A 22,090-nucleotide genomic window follows, 5' to 3' on the forward strand; every position below is an offset into this window, starting at 1 on the left:
GCATCTCAATAGCAAGGCTATGCTCTCTCTCGCTCTCTGAAAAGTGGGAGGGAGAGAGGGATGGGTGGAGACGGAGACCAAAGGGGCGGAAAGAAATAAGCAAATAAGTAAGGAATGTGTCTGTGGATAATGTGTTTATTTGCTATTAATGAAGATTTGTTTGAATGCTGCCACACGTTGCTCATGAATGGCACCTATAAAATGTAGTAATACACAGCTGTGTACCTTAAAACCTTAGGTAACCTGGCCAGCTGCATACCACCATGCATCCTACTGCTGGCTTGCCTCTGAAACTAACCAGGGTTGGTCCTGGTTGGTCCCTGGATGGGAGACCAGATGATGCAGGTAGTGGTGTTGGAGGGCAAGTAGGAGGCCCTGTTTCCTCTGGTCTAAAAAAATAATATCCCAGGGCAGTGATTGGGGCTATGGCCCTGTGTAGGGTGTTGTCTTTGGATGGGATGTTAAATGGGTGTCCTGACTCTAAAGTCACTAAAGATCCTATGGCACTTATTGTAGGGGTGGTAACCCTGGTGTCCTGGCTACATTCTCGGTTCTCAGTCAACTTACCTGGTAATTTAAGGGTTACTTTTTTATCACTTCAATCAAGAGAGGACAGATACCACTGGTCTAAGCAATGTTTTATCAATTATATATGTATATCACATACAAATACCAAAACAACTTTTTAAAATTATGTAACAACTGTAAATAACATGAATAGTCTTTTGTTCCTGTTGTGAAGTTGATTTTATTTTTGTTTCATACTGTGAACATTGTTTATTGAGGCCATGAATAAAATTAGAGGGTCATTAGTCCATATAATTATCATTCGTTCTAATTCTAGACATACACATTCTAATGCTAGGTAGTCAAGGTTACAGCATCAACAATTTTCAAATCTGCATCTCATTCCAGCAGGGAAAGTGTCTGTGCCATGAATGGATAGAAGACTCCCCTCATGATAATGAAACAATTTAAACATACTGTGTGTACCTAATAATAATTTTCCCTAAGATTTGTGGGGGAGTTTCTTCTTAGAACCTGTGCTCTTCCAACCTAGACCTCAAAATGGATCAGCAGAGAAAGAGCAAAAGGTCATATAAGCCACAGTCTTATGTAAGTATTGAGTTACCGGTATCCCTGATTATTGATTATTGCAATGTCCTATTTCTTTATGGTTTGACAACATGTCCAATATATTCAAAAGCATTACAGCTAAATTGTATTTATTTTTGTATGTTGTGTCAGTAGTTACCTAACTGGGATTTAAAAACCAAGTCAAGAACCAAGAATGGGAGGGGGACAAGGTTTCCAAGACCAAGTCAAAACCAAGACCAGAAAAATGCGTGTCCAATTCAAGACCATGATTGTAATTTAGTCAAATCACCACCATAATAAGAGTTCTTAATGTCCAGTATTTCTGGTTTCATATTTCAGAACAAATCACCACCATAATAAGAGTTCTAAATGTCTAGTATTTCTGGGTTCATATTTCAGAACATATGGATTCTTTAGACATTCAGAATAGTTAAACAAAATGGGAAAATAGGAATTATTTGTAATGGCTCTAACAGAAACACAATGGGGAACAATGGGCCTTCTACGCCTTCAGAGAAGGGTTTATGATTTATAAAATTAAGACTATAATAATATAGTAATAATAATTATATAATTATTTGTTCTGATTTAATATTTTCAGTTTTTGTTGGAAAGGAAAGGGTTAACACTGAAGAAAAAAAAAGATCCAATCAGGATTTTTCTTTGCTGGTCTCTGGTGAGATAAATCTAGCTAGCTATGTCAGCCATTATCTAGCTAGGCCATTAGAAGCTAGATAAAGGCATCTGCCATTCAACTGTATTAAGGCCAAATTTTGAAGTGACAATGGAATAAACCAATCACATTTTGACTTAACCTCTTACATCTAGACGTTCCGCTAGCGGAATACCTGCTCCAATATCCAATGATGGGCGTGGCGCGAAATACAAACTCCTCTAAAATCCGAAAACTTCCATTTTTCAAACATATGACTATTTTACACCATTTTAAAGACAAGACTCTCGTTAATCTAACCACACTGTCCGATTTCAAAAACGCTTTACAGCGAAAGCAAAACATTAGATTATGTCAGCAGAGTACCCAGCCAGAAATAATCAGACACCCATTTTTCAAGCTAGCATATAATGTCACAAAAAACAAAACCACAGCTAAATGCAGCACTAACCTTTGATGATCTTCATCAGATGACAACCGTAGGACATTATGTTATACAATGCATGCATGTTTTGTTCAATCAAGTTCATATTTATATCAAAACCCAGCTTTTTTACATTAGCATGTGACGTTCAGAACTAGCATACCCCCCGCAAACATCCGGTGAATTTACTAAATTACTCACGATAAACGTTCACAAAAAACATAACAATTATTTTAAGAATTATAGATACAGAACTCCTCTATGCACTCGATATGTCCAATTTTAAAATAGCTTTTCGGTGAAAGCACATTTTGCAATATTCTCAGTAGATAGCCCAGCCATCACGGCTAGCCATTTAGACACCGACCAAGTTTAGCCCTGACCAAACTCCGATTTACTATTACAAAAGTTTGATTACCTTTGTTGTCTTCGTCAGAATGTACTCCCAGGACTGCTACTTCAATAACAAATGTTGGTTTGGTCCAAAATAATCCATCGTTATATCCAAATAGCGGCGTTTTGTTCGTGCGTTCCAAGACACTATCCGAAGTGTAAATAAGGGTCACGAGCATGGCGCAATTCGTGACAAAAGATTTCTAAATATTCCATTACTGTACTTCGAAGCATGTCAACCGCTGTTTAAAATCAATTTTTATGCCATTTTTCTCGTAAAAAAGCGATAATATTCCGACCGGGAATCTGCGTTTAGGTAAACAGAGGAAAGAAAACAAACATTCGGTCGACACGGGCACGCGCCTGAGTCTCACAGTACTGTAACCAGCCACTACCCAAACGCGCTACTTTTTTTCAGCCAGAGCCTGCAAAGCCACGATTCAGCTTTTTGCCGCCTTCTGAGAGCCTATGGGAGCCGTAGGAAGTGTCACGTTATAGCAGAGATCCTCAGTCTTCAATAAACAGAGGCAAGAAGAACGACACCTTGTCAGACAGGCCACTTCCTGCATGAAATCTTCTCAGGTTTTTGCCTGCCATATGAGTTCTGTTATACTCACAGACACCATTCAAACAGTTTTAGAAACTTTGGAGTGTTTTCTATCCAAAGCTAATAATTATATGCATATTCTAGTTTCTGGGCAGGAGTAATAATCAGATTAAATCGGGTACGTTTTTTATCTGGCTGTGAAAATACTGCCCCCTAGCCATAACAGGTTAATGGGTGGGACTGTTTTTACAAAAACTAATGGAAACTTCTGCCTTCTTGAAGACCAACAGGTCACTGCGCAGTAGTTTTCCTAAGGTCTAGCTTGCTAGCTTTTGTTGTTGGCTAGTTTGCAGTGGCTGCAGCAGGTGGTATCAAAGAATAACTTTCAACAAGAAGTTACGTTGCAAATGATCATCACCCCTTTTTCTCCCCAATTTTGTGGTATCCAATTGGTAGTTACAGTCTTGTCTCATCGCTGCCGCTCCCGTACGGATTCGGGAGAGGCGACGGTCGAGAGCCATGCGTCCTCCAAAACAACTCAACCAAGCCGCACTGCTTCTTGACACAATGCCTGCTTAACCCGAAAGCCAGTCACACCAATGTGTCGGAGAAAACACTTTACACCTGGTGACCGTGTCAGCGTGCATGCGCCCAGCCTCCCACAGGAGTCGCTAGAGTGCGATGGGACAAGGACATCCCTGCCGGCCAAACCCTCCCCTAAGCCAGAAGACGCTGGGCCAATTGTGCGCCGCCCCATGGGTCTCCCGGTTGTTGCATTTAGTGGAACTGAAAGTATTTAGGCACATTAAATCTTATTAAAATCTTTCCATATACACCCCCAGGAAGAATGACACTTAAAAAAAAAAAAATCTGACAAGCGACCACTTAGATATGGCCATTTTCACCTTTTCATAAATTCTTAGAAGTTTTGGCATTTGAAGTACTAAGGCATTTGTGAAAATTCTATAGTAATATAGAGTGGGAAAGCAGCCGTGCGTTTGGACAATTAAGACACTGCAATAAATAAAACCAAATAAAGTAATCTGTCTTGTCCAGGACCTGAGTCTACACAGACCGGTGCACTATAGCCAATCAGAGCACCAGTAGGCCTTTATACAAAAAGCCATTTGCCACATGGGCCTGCCATTATTCACTTTGAACTGGACTGTGTGTTTACAGGCAGTTGCAACAATGCGACTTTAGATCATTAGAACGCATTCTCCAAAAGCCACAAAATACACCTGAATGGATTTCTGCAAATATGTAAACACCACGGGAGTCCTCTTGCATTTGGGAACTTTACAGTCCTATTGACTAAACCATGAAAAGGTAGTCTCTCCCTCCCCCAGCTATGCCAGAGCAAGATGAGCTAAAATCTAATGAAGGAATAGTAGATAAACCCTCTCAAACTTTTTCAGCAAGTTGGCCATCATAATTGCACTCATGGGGAACTGTAGCCTCCTCATCCTTCTGCAGCTTGCCTGTCAATGCATAATTGACCCAACCAAGCACCCAAGGTAACTTGCTAGCTAGCTAGTTCCAGACACAAATGAGAGAACACCTCACTCTGACCATTTTACTCGCCGTAGCAGAGCTGGTTAGGCTGTTTACATGTTATCTAGAGCGTTCTTGACTAACTATAAAACATGTGTCTACGTTTACTGACACTGGTCATATTCAGCGGGTGTTGCGTGTTTGTAAATGAATCAGTTGTTCTGTGCTCTGGCACACTAAGAGAAATCAGAGTAGATAGCCAGAGTGAATTTGTGATCGCAAGAGATATGTCAAGTTCTTGCTAGCTAACCAAATGACACCTGCATCTCTAGCTGTGCATAGCCACCAAAAAACAATATGAGGGGGGAAAAGTCAGTCACTAATCCACTCCTCCAATGGCATGCTATGACATCCTCCTAGCAGCTAGCTAGCTAATGTTAGGCTATGTGTTTTTAGCTTGCTTAAATATATTTGCTAGCCAATTAGCCACGTTTGATTGACTTGTGATCATTGCCCTTGCTAGTTTGATTGTATTGACATTCCCAGCCTTAGTTACATTCATCCATTTTTGTCCAGAATATAGAGTAATTGAAACTGAAACAGTGCATTCCGAATGGAGGCAGCAAGAAATGTACCAGGCCAGCTGGGATTTGCAACCTGATAGCAATATTTTTGGATTCCCAAGAAATGTATCGGTGAATTATATGAATCATGCATTGAACTGCATCCATCTATTCTGCTAACAATGCCTTATTGTACGTCATGGAACGATGAGTCAAATATAACCTATTTTTAAAACCTCATAAAGATGGTTTTGTAGCATAAACTGGGAATTTAATATTTTTTACTGATAGTATGACTGTCTGTTTGTTTCATATCTGCAAAGTAGTTAAATCGTTGTCAATTCCACTTGAAACTTTTTTGTGTGCTAAATGTGAAATGTTTTTTTTTGCAATGGGCAGTAATAGTTGTAAATTTCGATTGGGAAACGCTTAATGGTTGTGTTTTTGTATTCTTATGATTAGGACCTACTGGCTCATTATCTCTGAGTGAATGGACTGCTTATCCTTTAACATCATGCTGTGTGTGACTGCTGTCTTTCTATCGGCCCTATGCAGTCGTGTAGTGTTGCCTGGAGAAGTGGGTATTTTATTTAAATTTTGTAAATTTTATTTCACCTTTATTTAACCAGGTAGGCCAGTTGAGAACAAAGTTCTCATTTACGACTGTGACCTAGCCAAGATAAAGCAAAGCAGTGCGACAAAAACAACAACACAGAGTTACACATGGGATAAACAAACGTACAGTCAATAACACAAGACAAATCTATATACAGTGTGTGCAAATGTAGTAGGATTAAATAGGCCATAGTGGCGAAATAATTACAATTTAGCATTAACACTAGAGTGATAGATGTGCAGATGATGATGTGCAAGTAGTGATTCTGGGGTGCAAAAGAGCAACATAAATAACAATATGGGGATGAGGAAGTTGGGTGGGCTATTTACAGATGGGCTGTGTACAGGTGCAGTAATCGGTAAGCTGCTCTGACAGCTGATGCTTAAAGTTAGCGAGGGAGATATTTCTCCAGCCTCAGTGATTTTTGCAATTCGTTCCAGTCATTCGCAGCAGAGAACTGTAAGGAAAGGCGGCCAAAGGGGTTGTTGGCTTTGGGGATGACCCGTGAAATATACCTGATGAAGCACGTGCTACAGGTGGGTGTTGCTATGGTGACCAGTGAGCTGAGATAAGGTGAGGCTTTACCTAGCAAAGACTTATAGATGACCTGGAGCCAGTGGGTTTGGCAATGAATATGTAGCGAGGGCCAGCCAACGAGAGCATACAGGTCACAGTGGTGGGTAGTATATAGCGCTTTGGTGACAAACGGATGCCACTGTGATAGACTACATCCAATTTGCTGAGTAGAGTGTTGGAGGCTATTTTGTAAATGACATCGCCGAAGTCAAGGATCGGTAGGATAGTCAGTTTTACGAAGGTATGTTTGGCAGCATGAGTGAAGGAAGCTATGTTGCGAAATAGGAAACCGATTCTTGATTTAATTATGGATTGGAGATGCTGAATGTGAGTCTGGAAGGAGAGTTTACAGTCTAACCAGACACCTAGGTATTTGTAGTTGTCCACATATTCTAAGTCAGAACTGTCCAGAGTAGTGATGCTAGCCGGGCGTGTGTGTACGGGCAGCGATCTGTTGAAGAGCATGCATTTAGTTTTACTAGCATTTAAGAGCAGTTGAAGGCCACGGAAGAAGTGTTGTATGGCATTGAAGCTTGTTTGGAGGTTTGTTAACACAGTGTCCAAAGAAGGGCCAGAAGTATACAGAATGGTGTTGTCTGCGCAGAGGTGGATCAGAGAATCGCCAGCAGCAAGAGCGACATCATTGATATATACAGAGAAAAGCCAGAGAATTGAACCCTGTGTCACCCCCATAGAGACTGCCAGAGGTGCGGACAACAGGCACTGAACTCTATCTGAGAAGTAGTTGGTGAACCAGGCGAGGCAGTCATTTGAGAAACCAAGGCTATTGAGTCTGCCGATAACAATGCGGTGATTGACAGAGTCGAAAGCCTTGGCCAGGTTGATGAAGACGGCTGAACAGTACTGTCTTATCGATGGCGGTTATGATATCGTTTAGGACCTTGAGAGTGGCTGAGGAGCACCCATGACCAGCTCGGAAACCAGATTGCATAGTGGAGAAGGTACGGTGGGATTCGAAATGGTCGGTGATCTGTTTGTTAACTTGGCTTTCGAAGACTTTAGAAAGGCAGGGCAGGATGGATATAGGTCTGTAACAGTTTAGGTCTAGAGTGTCTCTCCCTTTGAAGAGGGGGATGACCGCGGCAGCTTTCCAATCTTTAGGGTTCTCAGACGAAACGAAAGAGAGGTTGAACAGGCTAGTAATAGGGGTTGCAACAATTGCGGCAGATCATTTTAGAAAGAGAGGGTGGGGTAGCCAGGAAGGTGGGGGTAGCCAGGAAGCGGGGGGGCTTGGGCAAGTTGCTGCGGGGGTGCAGAGCTGTTGGCCCGGGGTAGGGGTAGCCAGGTGGAAAGCATGGCCAGCCGCAGAAAAATGCTTATTGAAATTCTCAAATAGATTCAGGGCATAATGTACAGACAAGGGTATGGTAGGATGTGAGTACAGTGGAGGTAAACCTAGGGATTGAGTGACGATGAGAAAGGTTGCATCTCTGGAGGCACCAGTTAAGCCAGGTGAGGTCTCCGCATGTGTGGGGGGTGAGACAGAAGATCTATCTAAGGCATGTTGAGCGGGACTGGGGGCTCTACAGAGAAATAAAACAATAAGAACTACCCAAAACAGCAGTAGACAAGGCATATTGACATTAGAGAGAGGCATAAAGCAATCACAGGAGTTGATTGGCAGAGCTAAGACAACAACGGGTAAATGGCGAGGAATGGGCAGAGAGGGTCAGTTAGGTACACACAGGACCTGAGTTCGAGGCTAGGTATACTCTAACTTTGCTAAAAAGTTCCCAAATGGCCCGCCCAGCAAAGGAAAGGCATCCTGTTTGAAAAATCCTATGTTTTTTGGAAAGGCATCCTGTGTGAAAAATCCTATGTTTTTTAAAATTCGTTTTTGAATAGATTTTTCAGATTTTCACTCAAAAAAATCAAAAAATAAATACATTGAAAAAATACACACATTTGATGTTCTAAGTCTACAACAATGCTTAAACCACATCAATCTGATTGGATGGGGCTGTCATGGCCTGGCTCCCCAGTGGGGGGGCCTCTGCCACCCAGGACCATCCATGTCTACGCCCCTGATGCAAACAGCTGCATGATGACAATTGCGCATCACAAATTGCCTTCTAACCAACACTTCGGACTAAACTTTTTCAATACCTAGTTTGCGTACCCATTGTTGCCTTAATGAGCATTTACTGGTAGATATCATAAGTTGAAACATCTTTCCTACACTACCCGCTACCGATGTCATTCTTCTGTGAGCTGCACACTCTTGCTGACTGCAGATGATATTGCGCTGAAACTAGGCAGTGTGTAGCGCGCTTGTGAATGTATTCCACGTGCTTTGCGATTGTGTAGGCTACTCAGTGTATGATTTCTCTATTGTACTAAATTGATAAGTTGTATACACTATTTTGATACGCATCAGTAGGGATTAAGAAGTGAGTATACGCAATGCCCACTGAATTTTTTTAAATATGGTTTATACCTGCAGATAGCCTCCACTACACCACTAGCCCTTTGTGTTTTACAAAAAGTCCACTCTCCTACATGAGTGCACTGGTATTATGGTTGCTGTCCTTTCAGAATCACCAACCTGTCACACACTGAAGGCCTATAGGTTTGCCACTGAGCAAACATGTCTATAATAGATATTAAGGCTGTTAAGATATTCATGTTTCAAGAAAGGAGTGTATATATTTGGCCTGGTGAAGTGGTTTTATGCGGTGACTGTTAAGTCTCTGCTGGTCTCGGGAAAGAAATGATGAGTCCTCACTGTCCGAGGCAGAGTCAAGACCAGGCACAACACTGTCTGGACCACTATTGGAGGGATGCAACAGCATTTTCCCACAAGAAATTCCATAATTTGGTTATTTGTTGGTGGTGGTAGAAAACACTGTCTCACTCCAGAATCTCCCTTATTTGTTCCATTGGGTTGAGATCTGGTGACTGTGACAGCCATGACATATGGTTTACATCATTTTAATGTCCATCAAACCATTCAGTGACTACTCGTGCCCTGTGGATGGGGGCATTGTCATCCTATTGTGGCATAGCCATGGTAGCCCACCCAGCATTTTTATACATAACCCTAAGCATGATGGGATGTTAATTGCTTAATTAACTCAGGAACCACACCTGTGTGAAATCACCTGCTCTCTATATACTTTGTATCCCTGTTATAAACAGGTCAATTCTGTGTGCAAGAATCCCGACTTTGTGAGGTGTTCCTCCAGCCTTACTTCCAAATTACTGGAAAGTCAAATAGATAGATTCAACAGTGCCAACATGTTGAAGGAACATACTGATTAATAACCAAATGAATAACCATTTATTAAACTTTGCATCATTAGACAAATGTCCTAGTAAGAGCTCACAGTGTGTTACATGTAGCAACAGGTTGACTGACAATAGTACTTGTGTTCCACAGCCGCCCATCCTAGAGAGTCTAGAGGGCAGTGACAAGAAGCAGAGGTTCTCTGGGGACAGGATCGTCCTTCCATCCAGTCCAAAGGATGAGGATGGACAGGCAGCACACATGAAAGTGTGGGAAGAAGAAGTGCAGGAAGAAAATGCAGAGGCTGTGAACACCCCATCTTTCTGTGAACCACTGGTAAGAGATCACTGCTACCCATGTCTTTGTGTGACTGCCTGTGTGCAGATGAGTTCTGACCAGCTGACTCTGACAGATTCTTCAGGATATTGAGGACTTGGAGGAGTCTACTGTAAAGGAAAGTCCAGTTCCTCCAAAGGACACTGAAGATATAGATAAGGCTTCAACCGAGGGCCAACAACTGGTAATAAGGCTGTATTTTTATCAATTGAATTTGACCAGAACTGCCCAGTCTGCGCTGCATCAGTATATCTGACCCAAAATGTCTGCACAGACCCAGGTAGAGCAACACAACCCTGACATCCTCCTCCCTCACCCTGTGGATGCCCTGGAGAATGCCTATGTGAACACCCCCCCTGTTTGTGAACCACTGGTAAGAGATCAGTGCCACACATTTGTGTTACTATCTGTCTGAATATGGAGAATGGAGCTCTGACCTACAGACTCTCTAAATATGATAAACAGATTATTGAGGACTTGGAGGACTCTCCTGACAAGGAATGTCCAGCTCCCCGAAAGACTGAGGATGTAGAATGTGCTTCAGCACAGGGCCAAGAGCAGGTAAAATACCCATGATATTTGTGCCTGTGTGTGTGTATGCATAATCTTTTTCCAACAACATTTGATCAAAATTGCCTTTCTCTACTTGTCACTATGTTTGACCTTCAAAGATCCTGGTAGATAAGGACCGAGATAAGGACAAAGACCATGATATGCCCCTCCCTTGCTGCTTAGATAACCTGAAGAAGCGCTTCTACCAGAGCAGGGACCGGCAGATCAGGGAAAGACACTGGGCCCAGTTCAGAGCAGAGACCCTGAGGGTGGCCCACCAAGGGATAGTTGTCCTGCAACGTGACCTGGAGCTGGAGCTGGAGCGGGTTAGAGAGGGCCTAGAGGATAGACGGCAGCGCAGAGAGAGGGACCATCACAGTCTGGCCCAGGTGAAGAGAGACAGACAGAAAAAGAGAGAAGAGCAGATAAAAAGATGGATGGAAAAGTGGATGATAGGGAGAGAGGAGAGCCAGGGGGAAGAAGGTGAGGAAGAGGGGAAGACAGAGGAAGAGGAGAAAGAGGGAGAGGAGGAAAGTGAAAAGGAAGAGGAGAGTGAGGATGAAGAGGGCGATACAGAGGGAGCGGAAGAGAAGGAGAAAGATGAGAAGGAAGGAGACAGGGAGGGGAGTGAAGAGGAGAGTGAGGAGGATGAAGAGAGCGAGGAGGAGGAGGATGGCATAGAGACTATATGCAAGGAGGTGAAGATGCAGATGCACTTGATCATGGGTGATATTGAGCGTGATATGAAGAATGACTATGAGCAGAACAAGAATTGGGAAGTCCTGGACCGGAAGATGTTGACCACCCTGCTGCAGTGCTTGGAGTCAGTCTACCAGAGACGCACTGAGGAGATACTGGGCAAGATAGGCATGCTGTGGGACATCATGATCAACAACATGCTCCAGGACCTCCATGGATGGAGAACAGCCCAGAAGTCAGTGTCTGCCCAGACTGCGCAGTATCTCCACTTCCGCCACAGTTCCCGTCTGGCCCCCGTCACCCCTCTGACTGAAGCGGGTAGGAGGCTCCTCAAGGGATGGGCAAGAGAGGCCCAACAGGTGGGTGATGATGGGGACATTGCGATGACTTGACAGTTCAGTTATATGATGTTATATGAATTTGTTTCACCATTGTTCCTTCATATAAAGCTATAAGTCAAACATACACTGAACAAAAATATAAATGCAACATGTAAAGTGTTGGTCCCATATTTCATGAGCTGATATAAAATATCCCCAAAATGTTCCATTCGCATGAAAATCTTATTTCTCTCAAATGTTGTGCACAAATTTGTTTACATCCCTGTTAGTGAGCATTTCTCCTTTGCCAAGATAATCGATCCACCTGACAGGTGTGGCATATCAAGAAGCTGATTAATCTACCATAAGCTACCTCCAACGTTGTTTTAAAGAATTTGGCAGTACGTCAAACCAGCCTCACAACTGCATGGTGTCGTGTGGGCGAGCGGTTTGCTGTGCCCCATGGTGGTGGTGGGGCAATATGTGCAGGCATAAGTTACGTACAACGAGCATTTTATCAATGGCAATTTCAATATACAGACATACCGATCTTGAGGCCCATTGTTGTGCCCTTCATCCGCCGCCATCACCTCTTGTTTCAGCATGATAATGCACTGCCCCATGTCGCAAGGACCTGTACACCATTCCTGGAAGCTGAAAATTGCCCAGTTCTTCCATGCTCTGGATTGACGCATACGACACCGGGTTCTAGTTCCCGACAACATCCAACATTCCACAGGCCACAGTCAACAGCCTGATCAACTCTACACGAAGTAGATACAGTTGAAGTCGGAAGTTCACATACACTTAGGTTGGAGTCATTAAAACTTGTATATCAACCACTCCTCAAATTTCGTGTTAACAAACTATAGTTTTGGCAAGTCAGTTAGGACATCTACTTTGTCATTTTTACAAAAATTGTTTACAGACAGATTATTTCACTTATAATTCACTGTATCACAATTCCAGTGGGTCATAAGTTTACATACACTAAGTTGACTGTGCCTTTAAACAGCTTGGAAAATTCCAAAAAATTATGTAATGGCTTTAGAAGCTTCTGATAGGCTAATTGACATCATTTGAGTCAATTGGAGGTGTACCTGTGGATGTATTTCAAGGCCTACCTTCAAACTCAGTGCCTCTTTGCTTGACATCATGGAAAAATCTAAAGAAATCAGCCAAGACCTCAGCAAAAACATTGTAGACCTCCACAAGTCTGGTTCACACTTGGGAGCAATTTCCAAATGCCTGAAGGTACCACGTTCATCTGTACAAACAATAGCACGCAAGTATTAACACCATGGGACCACGCAGCTGTCATACTGCTCAGGAAGGAGAAGCGTTCTGTCTCCTAGAGATGAACGTACTTTGGTGCGAAAAAGGCAAATCAATCCCAGAACAACAGCAAAGAACCTTGTGAAGATGCTGGAGGAAACAGGTACAAAAGTATCTATATCCACAGTAAAAACGAGTCCTATATCGATATAACCTGAATGGCCGCTCAGCAAGGAAGAAGCCACTGCTCCAAAACCGCCATAAAAAAATCAGACTACGGTTTGCAACTGCACATGGGGACAAAGATCGTACTTTTTGGAGAAATGTCCTCTGGTCTGATGAAACAGAAATGGAACTGTTTGGCCATAATGACCATTGTTATGTTTGGAGGAAAAAGAGGGAGGCTTGCAAGCCAAAGAACACCATCCCAACCGTGAAGCACGGGGCTGGCAGCATCATATTGTGGGGGTGCTTTGCTGCAGGAGGGACTGGTGCACTTCACAAAATAAAAAATATGTGGATATATTGAAGCAACATCTCAAGACATTAGTTAAAGCTTGGTCGCAAATGGGTCTTCCAAATGGACAATGACCCAAAGCATACTTCCAAAGTTGTGGCAAAATGGCTTAAGGACAACAAAGTCAAGGCATTGGAATGGCCATCACAAAGGCCTACAAACCTGACTCAGTTACACCAGCTCTGTCAAGAGGAATGGGCCAAAATTCAACTAACTTATTGTGGGAAGCTTGTGGAAGGCTACCCAAAACATTTGACCGAAGTTAAAAAATGTAAAGGCAATGCTACCAAATACAAATTGAGTGTATATACATTTCTGATCCACTGGGAATGTGATGAAAGAAATAAAAGCTGAAATAAATCATTCTCTCTACTATTATTCTGACATTTTGCATTCTTAAAATAAAATGGTGATCCTAACTGACCTAAAACAGGGAATTTTTACTAGGATTAAATGTCAGGAATTGTGAAAAACTGAGCTTAAATGTACTTGGCTAAGGTGTATGTAAACTTCTGACTTCAACTGTATGTCACGCTGCATGAGGCAAATGGTGGTCACACCAGATACTAACTGGTTTTCTGATCCACGCCCCTACCTTTTAAATAAATAAGTTATCTGTGACCAACAGATGCATATCTGTATTCTCAGTCAAGTGAAATCCAAAGATTGGGGCCTAATTCATTGATTTCAATTGACTGATTTCCTTATACTGTGTGAACTGTAAATCAGTCAAATGTTTGAAATTGTTGCATGTTGCATTTATATGTTTGTTTGGTATAGTTACATAGGTAGTGTATAGACTGTATGTACACCTGTTACAACTTAGACATCTAGGTGTCTGTCACTACAATAACCTCCATCGACCAATCTTAGGATGACGAGGCAAAGAAGACTGGCAAAAGGAAAAAGAAGAAGAAAAAGAAGAAGACAGAGAGAGAACAAGTGAAGGATGAGGAGAAAGACAGTCAGGGTCTGCAGAAGGAGGAAATGGTAGAAAGTAATCCAGAAGAGAATAAAAAGTCAGGGTAAGTGCAGTAATGAATTGATGGATGAATGAGAGCCAGAGAGAAAAATAATGTTGGTTATCATAAGTATATGATGAATGGAATATATTGCCTATGTACAGTATGTTATCTATATATGGTAACTATATTGTATTTTAAATCACAGGTTTCTCCAATTGCTGCTGCTCAAACTGACATGCATTCAATGATGACAAAATATTTAGAAAAAATAAAGTTTGAAACCAGCTTGAATTTGTTTTTGATAATCTTTGGTTTATCCATCTGGGTTTCTCACCCAATGATTGCATATAAACTCTGGATTACTGATACTATGTATTGGTCAGTGAGAGGCTTTCAAGCCACCGGTCAGCCATATTGGTGCTCCCCAGAGGAAGCAGTCCTCCATATGAATGAATGGAATTATATAGTATTTCAATTAAATGTTCTAAAGACAGATTTTTTGATGTAGTGGGAACAGTAACATTAGAACTTTAAAAAATATATACTTAAAGGAAAATGTTAATAGTTTTCAATTTTATGTTCAGTTTACATAATACAATTTTAAAGTATGCATTAATGTGTCTGTGATATAATAAACCTGGCAAAAACAAATGTAGATATTAATAAATGCATTTTTATAGCTTCCAAATAAAAATAATACACAGTGGAGGAGTGCCAAGATGGAGGCGTGGTGGCTTCAAAACAGCGCCTCCTGTTAGGTACCTAGTAGTAGTGCATTCTGAAAGTATTGAGACCCCTTCACTTTTTCCCACATTTTGTTAAGTTACCGCCTTATTTTAAAATGGATTAAAACAAATCAATCAATCAATACACAATACCCCAGTAGAAAGAAGAGGAGGAAGGGAAGCACTGCTAAGGTACACAATAGTATATTTTGGTAGATTGAAGGTGCTCTTTGATAAAAGGGGTAAATTGGTTATCAAAAAGAAAGGAGGACCAAGGCACTCTTCATATAAGTAATTTAAATGCCTTTATTTGTATGGCATGTTCAATGGAAACAAAGTTTAAAAAATCCAATGTGTTTTGGCTGCATGGCCTTCGTCAGGGAGTACAAAGAAATGATAATACAATGTCCTCTTTTGAACAGCGTTTTCCAATCGGCCCTAATTTGAAGAGGGAGTGGTTACAAAATTGATTGGAAAACACCTAGTAAGCAATACTATACACATTAAAAAGTTAAATTCTGTAGATATGTTATCAAAAAATTCAACTCCAAGCTAGAAGCATCAGAAAACCTTGAAAGGTAGTTCTGACCTTAAATATGACTGGGAAAAGTGCCAAGAATAGGACAGCCATCTATTCCATAGTACATTAGAACACAGCAAACATGAACAACAACTGTCTAAACCTAGCTGAGGGCAATTGAGCAAAATGTCCACTAGATGACAGCAAATAGACCTATCACGATCCTACAGGAAGGGTGAGAAATCCATATCTTAATTTAAACCAGGGTACTTAGTGGCCTGTAGTTTGTAAATCCATATCTTCATTTAAACCAGGGAACTTGGCATTTTTCCTATTTTGTTGCCTTACAACCTGGAATTAAAATACCTTTTTGGGGGGTTTGAATCATTTGATTTACACAACATGCCTACCACTTTGAAGATGCAAAATATTTTTTATTTTTACTATTTTCTACATTGTAAAATAATAGTGAAGACATCAAATCTATGAAATAACACATATGGAATCTTGTACTAACCAAAAAAGTGTCAAACAAATCAAAATATATTTTAAATTCTTCATAGTAGCCACCCTTTGCCTTGATGACAGCTTTGCACACTCTTGGCATTCTCTCAACCATCTTCATCTGGAATGCTTTTCCAACAGTCTTTTAGGAGTTCCCACATATGCTTAGCACTTGTTGGCTGCTTTTCCTTAACTCTGCGTTCCAACTCATCGCAAACCATCTCAGTTGGGTTGAGGTCGGGTGATTGTGGAGGCCAGGTCGTCTGATGCAGCACTCCACTCTCCTTCTTGGTCAAATAGCCCTTACAGCCTGGATGTGTGTTAGGTCATTGTCAAAAGGACAGATTTCCACCGGTCTAATGTCCATTGCTCATGTTTCTTGGCCCAAGCAAGTCTATTCTTCTTATTGGTGTCCTTTTAGTAGTGGTTTCCTTGCAGCAATGCGACAATGAAGGCCTTGATGGCTTGATGGTTTTTGCGACTGTACTTGAATAAACTTTCAAAGTTCCTGAAATTTTACGGATTGACTGACCTTCATGTCTTAAAGTAATGATGGACTGTCGTTTCTCTTTTCTTATTTGAGCTGTTCTTGTCATAACATGGACTTGGTCTTTTACCAAATAGGGCTATCTACTGTATACCACCCCTACCTTGTCACAACACAACTGATTGGCTCAAACGCATTAAGAAGGAAAGAAATTCCACAAATTAACAAGACACACCTGTTTATTGAAATGCATTTCAGGTGACTACCACATAAAGCTGGTTAGGAAAAAAAGCCAAGAGGGGTGAATACTTTTGCAAGGCACTGTAGTGGCATGTAACTTGTAAATACAAAAACTTTCCCTTTGGTTTAGCTGTTTAAGACGGTCCCCTTTTCTAATTGAGGCTGGAACATGATCAATACCCATAGCTTGTAGGGAGGCAGGGTTGCCATGGTGTAAGGACTTGTACCTTGCCATGGGGTAGTCTTCATTGCCTACCCGTATGGCGTACATGTGTTCCGCTAAGCGGTCTTGAAGGCGTCTCTTTGTCCGTCCAATGTAGAACACCTTGCACTGTGGACATTCCAATTTGTAGATGACATGAGTGGTTTTGCAGTTAATGAAATGCTTGACTTGATACTCCATTTTAGGAGCTGTGTCAACAAAATCGTTGCACTGGTTGCATTTAAAAGAGCCCTTGGGTTTGTGGTCTAGGCAAGTTTTTTGAGAGTCACCAGGAAGATAGCTGTGGACTAATTTGTCATTTAGGGTAGGTCATCTCTTAAAGCTTTTGACTGGTGGCTCTGGGAAGACTTGGTGTTGTAGCCAATCGCTTTGGATGATTCCCTAATTATTTTTAATGATTATTTTAATGTTCTCTGCTTCAGTGCTGTATTTTGTAACAAAGTACACTCTCTCTGATGTATCACGAGGCACTCTCCTTCGCAACAAGTTCTCTTTGTCAAGTCGTCGGGCTCTTATATCTGCATCTTTCAGGACCTGAGTGCTATAGCCCCGATTCAAGAAGCACTTCTCCAATTCAGCAGATTTGACACTGTAATCTGTTTCCTGATCACAAATTCTGCAGACTCTTTGGAATTGGCCTTTATTTAACCAGGTAGGCCAGTTGAGAACAAGTTCTCATTTACAACTGCAACCTGGCCAAGATGGAGCAAAGCAGTGCGAGACAAACAACACAGAGTTACACATGGGATAAACAAACGTACAGTCAATAACACAATATAAAAGTCTATATGCAGTGTGTGCAAATGTCGTAAGATGTTTGTCGGTAAGGCAATAAATAGGCCATAGTGGCAAAATAATTACAATTTAGCAATTAAACACTGGAGTGTTAGATGTGCAGAAGATGAATGTGCAAGTAGAGATACTGGGGTGCAAAGGAGCAAAAAAATTAAAATAACAATATGGGGATGGGGTAGTTGGGTGGGCTATTTACAGATGGGCTATGTACAGGTGCAATGATCAGTAAGCTGCTCTGACAGCTGATGCTTAAAGTTAGTGTGAGAGATATAAGTCTCCAGATTCAGTGATTTTTGCAATTCGTTCCAGTCATTGGCAGCAGAGAACTGGAAGGAAAGGCGGCCAAACGAGGAGTTGGCTTTGGGGGGTGACCCAGTGAAATATACCTGCTGGAGCACATGCTACGGGTGGGTGCTGCTATGGTGACCAGTGAACTGAGATAAGGCGGGGCTTTACCTAGCAAAGACTTATAGATGACCTGGAGGCAGTGGGTTTAGCGACGAATATAGAGCGAGGGCCAGCCAACGAGAGCATACAGGTCGCAGTGGTGGGTAGTATATGGGGCTTTGGTGACAAAACGGATGGCACTGTGATAGACTACATCCAATTTGCTGAGTAGAGTGTTGGAGGCTATTTTGTAAATGACATCGCCGAAGTCAAGGATCGGTAGGATAGTCAGTTTTACGAGGGTATGTTTGACAGCATGAGTGAAGATGCTTTGTTGCGAAATAGGAAGCCGATTCTAGATTTAATTTTGGATTGGAGATGCTTAATGTGAGTCTGCAAACAACCTTAGACATTTTTACTGATGTCAAGGTCCAAAAAATGTGTGTTATCCTTGCTGTACTCCATAGTTAGTTTGATGTTAGGGTTAATATTGTTAAGGTATTGGTGGAAGGAAATAAGTTTATCTGCTAAGCCGTACCAGAACAGGCAAACATCATCAATATAGCATCCCCACCATATAATCCGGTCAAAGAACAGGTTATTAGAAGGATCCAAAATGAAGTAATTTTCCCATTTACCCAAGTACAAACCAGCATAGGAAGGGCTGCAGCAAGCTCACATGGCACATCCTTTGACTTGTTTAAAAATACGGTCCTGAAAGATAAAGATGTTATGATTAAGAGTCCATTCAGTCAGTGAGACAATTAATTCTGTGGGAGGCATCTCAGTCTCAGGCCGGGTACTCAAGAAATGGTGCATAGCTGCCAATCCTTGTTCATGTTCAATGGTGGTTTAGAGAGACTCCACATCTATGGTGACTAAGAAGGAAGCTGTACCTATATTGTTCAATTCCTTAATTTTGTTCAACACATCTGTGGTATCTTGAAGATAGGTTGGGAGTGACGTCAGAAAAGGCTTAATAAAGTAATCAATGTACTTGGAGATGGGTTCTGTCAGACTTTCATTAACACTAACGACTGGTCTGCCTAAGTGGTTTTCAAGATTCTTGTGGACTTTTGGAAGAAGACAAAAAGAAGCCATACGCGGACTGCCATTGAAAAGAAATTTGAACTCCTTGTCTGAAATGTAGCCATTCTCCTTAGCTTCTGTGAGGATCCATTTCAATTTGGTTTTTAGGTCCTCTGTAGGGTTGAAGGTAAGAGATTGGTAGAATTCATCATTGTCTAATTGATGCTAAGCTTCTGTCACATATTTGTCCTTACTCCTTCCACACTACTGTCTGCTTTTTTAACCACAATCCATCCATTTTTTAACAATGATTGAACTGCATCCCTCTCCGTCTTAGAAAGATTACGTTGTGTTTGGTTAGAGTCAATTTGACCCTTAAAACAGATTCTCCACATCAAAATTCACCTTCTTGGCAAATGTATTTAGTGTGGCATTCTGGACGATGGGACAAAAGGTGGACTTGGGCTTGAAAGGTGTTTTTGAGGGTACAGAAACTGCCTGACCTGAGACACAATACCCCATAATGACAAATGGAAAACAGGTTGTAATTTCTTTTTGCAAATGCATTAAAAAATGAAAAACAGAAATATCTTATTTACATAAGAATTCAGACCCTTTGCTATGACACTCGAAATTGAGCTCAGGTGCATCCTGTTTCCATTGATCATCCTTGAGATGTTTCTACAACTTGATTGGAGTCCACCTGTGGTAAATTCAATTGATTGGACATGATTTGGAAAGGCACACACCTGTCTATATAAGGTCCCAAAGTTGACACAGCAAAAACCAAGCCATGAGGTCAAAGGAATTGCCCGTAGAGCTCCAATACAGGATTGTGTCTGGGGAGGGGACAAAAACAAATCTGCAGCATTGAAGGTCCCCAAGAACACAGTGGCCTCCATTTTTAAATAGAAGAAGTTTGGAACCATCAAGACTTCCTAGAGCTGGCCACCCAGCCAAACTGAGCAATCAGTGGAGAAGGAATTTGGTCAGGGAGGTGACCAAGAAACCGATGGTCACTCTGACAGAGCTCCAGAGTTCTTCTGTGTAGATGGGAGAACCTTCCAAAAGGACAACCATCTCTGCACACTCCACCAATCAGGCCTTTATGGTAGAGTGGCCAGACGGAAGCCACTCCTCAGTAAAAGGCCCATGACAGCCCGCTTGGAGTTAGCCAAAAGGCACCAAAAGAGTCTCAGGCCATGAGAAACAAGATTCTTTGGTCTGATGAAACCAAGATTGTACTCTTTGGCCTGAATGCCAAGAGTCACGTCTGGAGAAAACCTGGCACCATCCCTTCGGTGAAGCATGGTGGTGGCAAATTCATGCTGTGGGGATGTTTTTCAGCGGCAAGGACTGGGAGATTTGTCAGGATCGAGGTAAAGATGAACGGAGAAAAGTACAGACGGATCCTTAATGAAAACCTGCCCCAGAGCGCTCAGGACCTCAGACTGGGGTGAAGGTTCACCTTCCAATAGGACAACAACCATAAGCACACAGCAAAGACAACGTCTCTGAATGTCCTTGAGTGGCCCAGCCTGAGACTTGAATCCAATCTAACCTTTGTGCTGTTGTCTGAGCCCAATAATGTTTGTACCATGTTTTGTGCTGCTACCATGTTGTGCTGCTGCCATGTTGTGTTGCTACAATGTTGTTGTTGTCTTAGGTATATCTTTATGTAGTGTTGTGTTGTCTCCCTTGTCGTGATGTGTGTTTTGTCTTATATTTTTCATCCCAGTCCCCCGCAGGAGACCTTTTGCGTTTTGGTAGGCCGTCATTGAAAATAAGAATTTGTTCATATCTGACTTGCCTAGTTAAATAAAGTTTAAATAACATCTCTGGGGAGACCTGAAAAAAACTGTGCAGCGACACTCCCCATCCAACCTGACAGAGCTTGAGAGGATCTGCAGAGAAGAATGAGAGAAACTCCCCAAATACAGTTGTGCCAAGCTTGTAGCGTCATACCCAAGAATACTCAAGGCTGCAATCGCTGCCAAAACTGCTTCAACAAAATACTGAGTAAAGGGTCTGAATACTTATGTAAATGTGATATTTCCGTTTTTTTTTATATATATATGTAGATTGATGAGGGGAAAAAACTATTTAATCCATTTTAGAAAAAGGCTGCAATGTAACAAAATGTGGAAAAAGTCAAGGGCTCTGAATACTTTCCGAATGCATTGCAAATCATTTCTTTCACCATGTGGGTCCAGATGGTGGATAGATAAGAGGGCTCAACAACCCCTGCTCTTGATCATCATGGCATTTGTAGTTCTTTATGATAGCCACATTATCAGCTAATTTGCATTTCACTTTTGGGGGTAAATACAGGTGAATATATTGATAAAAGTTTAACATGGCCATTGAGGGCTTCCACTATTTTTTAAAGTAGTAAACAGGGTGGGAATTCCTATGAGTAGGAAGCAATCTGCCAAGGACTATTTTAAAATGGAGATAGCCTCATGCTGTCACAGATGCTATGGAGCCCCACAGTAGATGTGTCATAATACCCATAAAAATTTGTGGTCAAACAGGGAAATGGTTCCAGTATGGACATTTTTCCACCATTCATTTTTCCCATAGGGGATTTTAGAAACACTTAAAATAAGGGTGTGATGTTTTGATAACCATGTATATATTCAGCTCTATTTACTCTTAGATTCGAAAATGCTAATTAGCATTAAAGTAGACCAAGAAAAACTACAAATCCCTGCAAGCTCCTGCACATCATCTCTAGCTGACACCTTTACTAACAGGTAGGTATTGTGTCAATTTAAAACTTGCACAAGACAGTTCACAGAATTGTGAATTTAAAGAAATGTAGCCAATTTGTTCATTACTATATTTAGCTAACATTAGATAGTTAATCCAGATATTCTTACCTT

The 22,090-nt window shown here is 41.5% G+C and overlaps 1 protein-coding gene across 1 annotated transcript; it reads left to right on the plus strand.

Moving 5' to 3' along the window:
* The first annotated feature begins 818 nt into the window (after window positions 1-818).
* Window positions 819-14,376, plus strand: LOC106571884 (uncharacterized). The gene is made up of 6 exons (XM_082961527.1): window positions 819-1,116; window positions 9,785-9,967; window positions 10,044-10,151; window positions 10,242-10,340; window positions 10,433-11,577; window positions 14,204-14,376. The coding sequence occupies exons 5-6, from the start codon at window positions 10,681-10,683 to the stop codon at window positions 14,357-14,359; spliced, it is 1,053 nt and encodes a 350-aa protein (XP_082817653.1). The 5' UTR covers window positions 819-1,116; window positions 9,785-9,967; window positions 10,044-10,151; window positions 10,242-10,340; window positions 10,433-10,680; the 3' UTR covers window positions 14,360-14,376.
* The last annotated feature ends 7,714 nt before the right edge of the window (window positions 14,377-22,090 follow it).

The sequence above is a fragment of the Salmo salar genome, chromosome 15 (genome assembly GCF_965601325.2).
Source record: "Salmo salar chromosome 15, fSalSal1, whole genome shotgun sequence".
NCBI lineage: Eukaryota > Metazoa > Chordata > Actinopteri > Salmoniformes > Salmonidae > Salmo > Salmo salar.

Coding starts and splice junctions, on each gene's coding strand:
- LOC106571884 (XM_082961527.1), top strand. CDS start 10,681: ATGCCCCTCCCTTGCTGCTTAGATAACCTGAAGAAGCGCTTCTACCAG. Junction 11,578..14,203: donor GGGCAAGAGAGGCCCAACAG/GTGGGTGATGAT, acceptor GACCAATCTTAG/GATGACGAGGCAAAGAAGAC.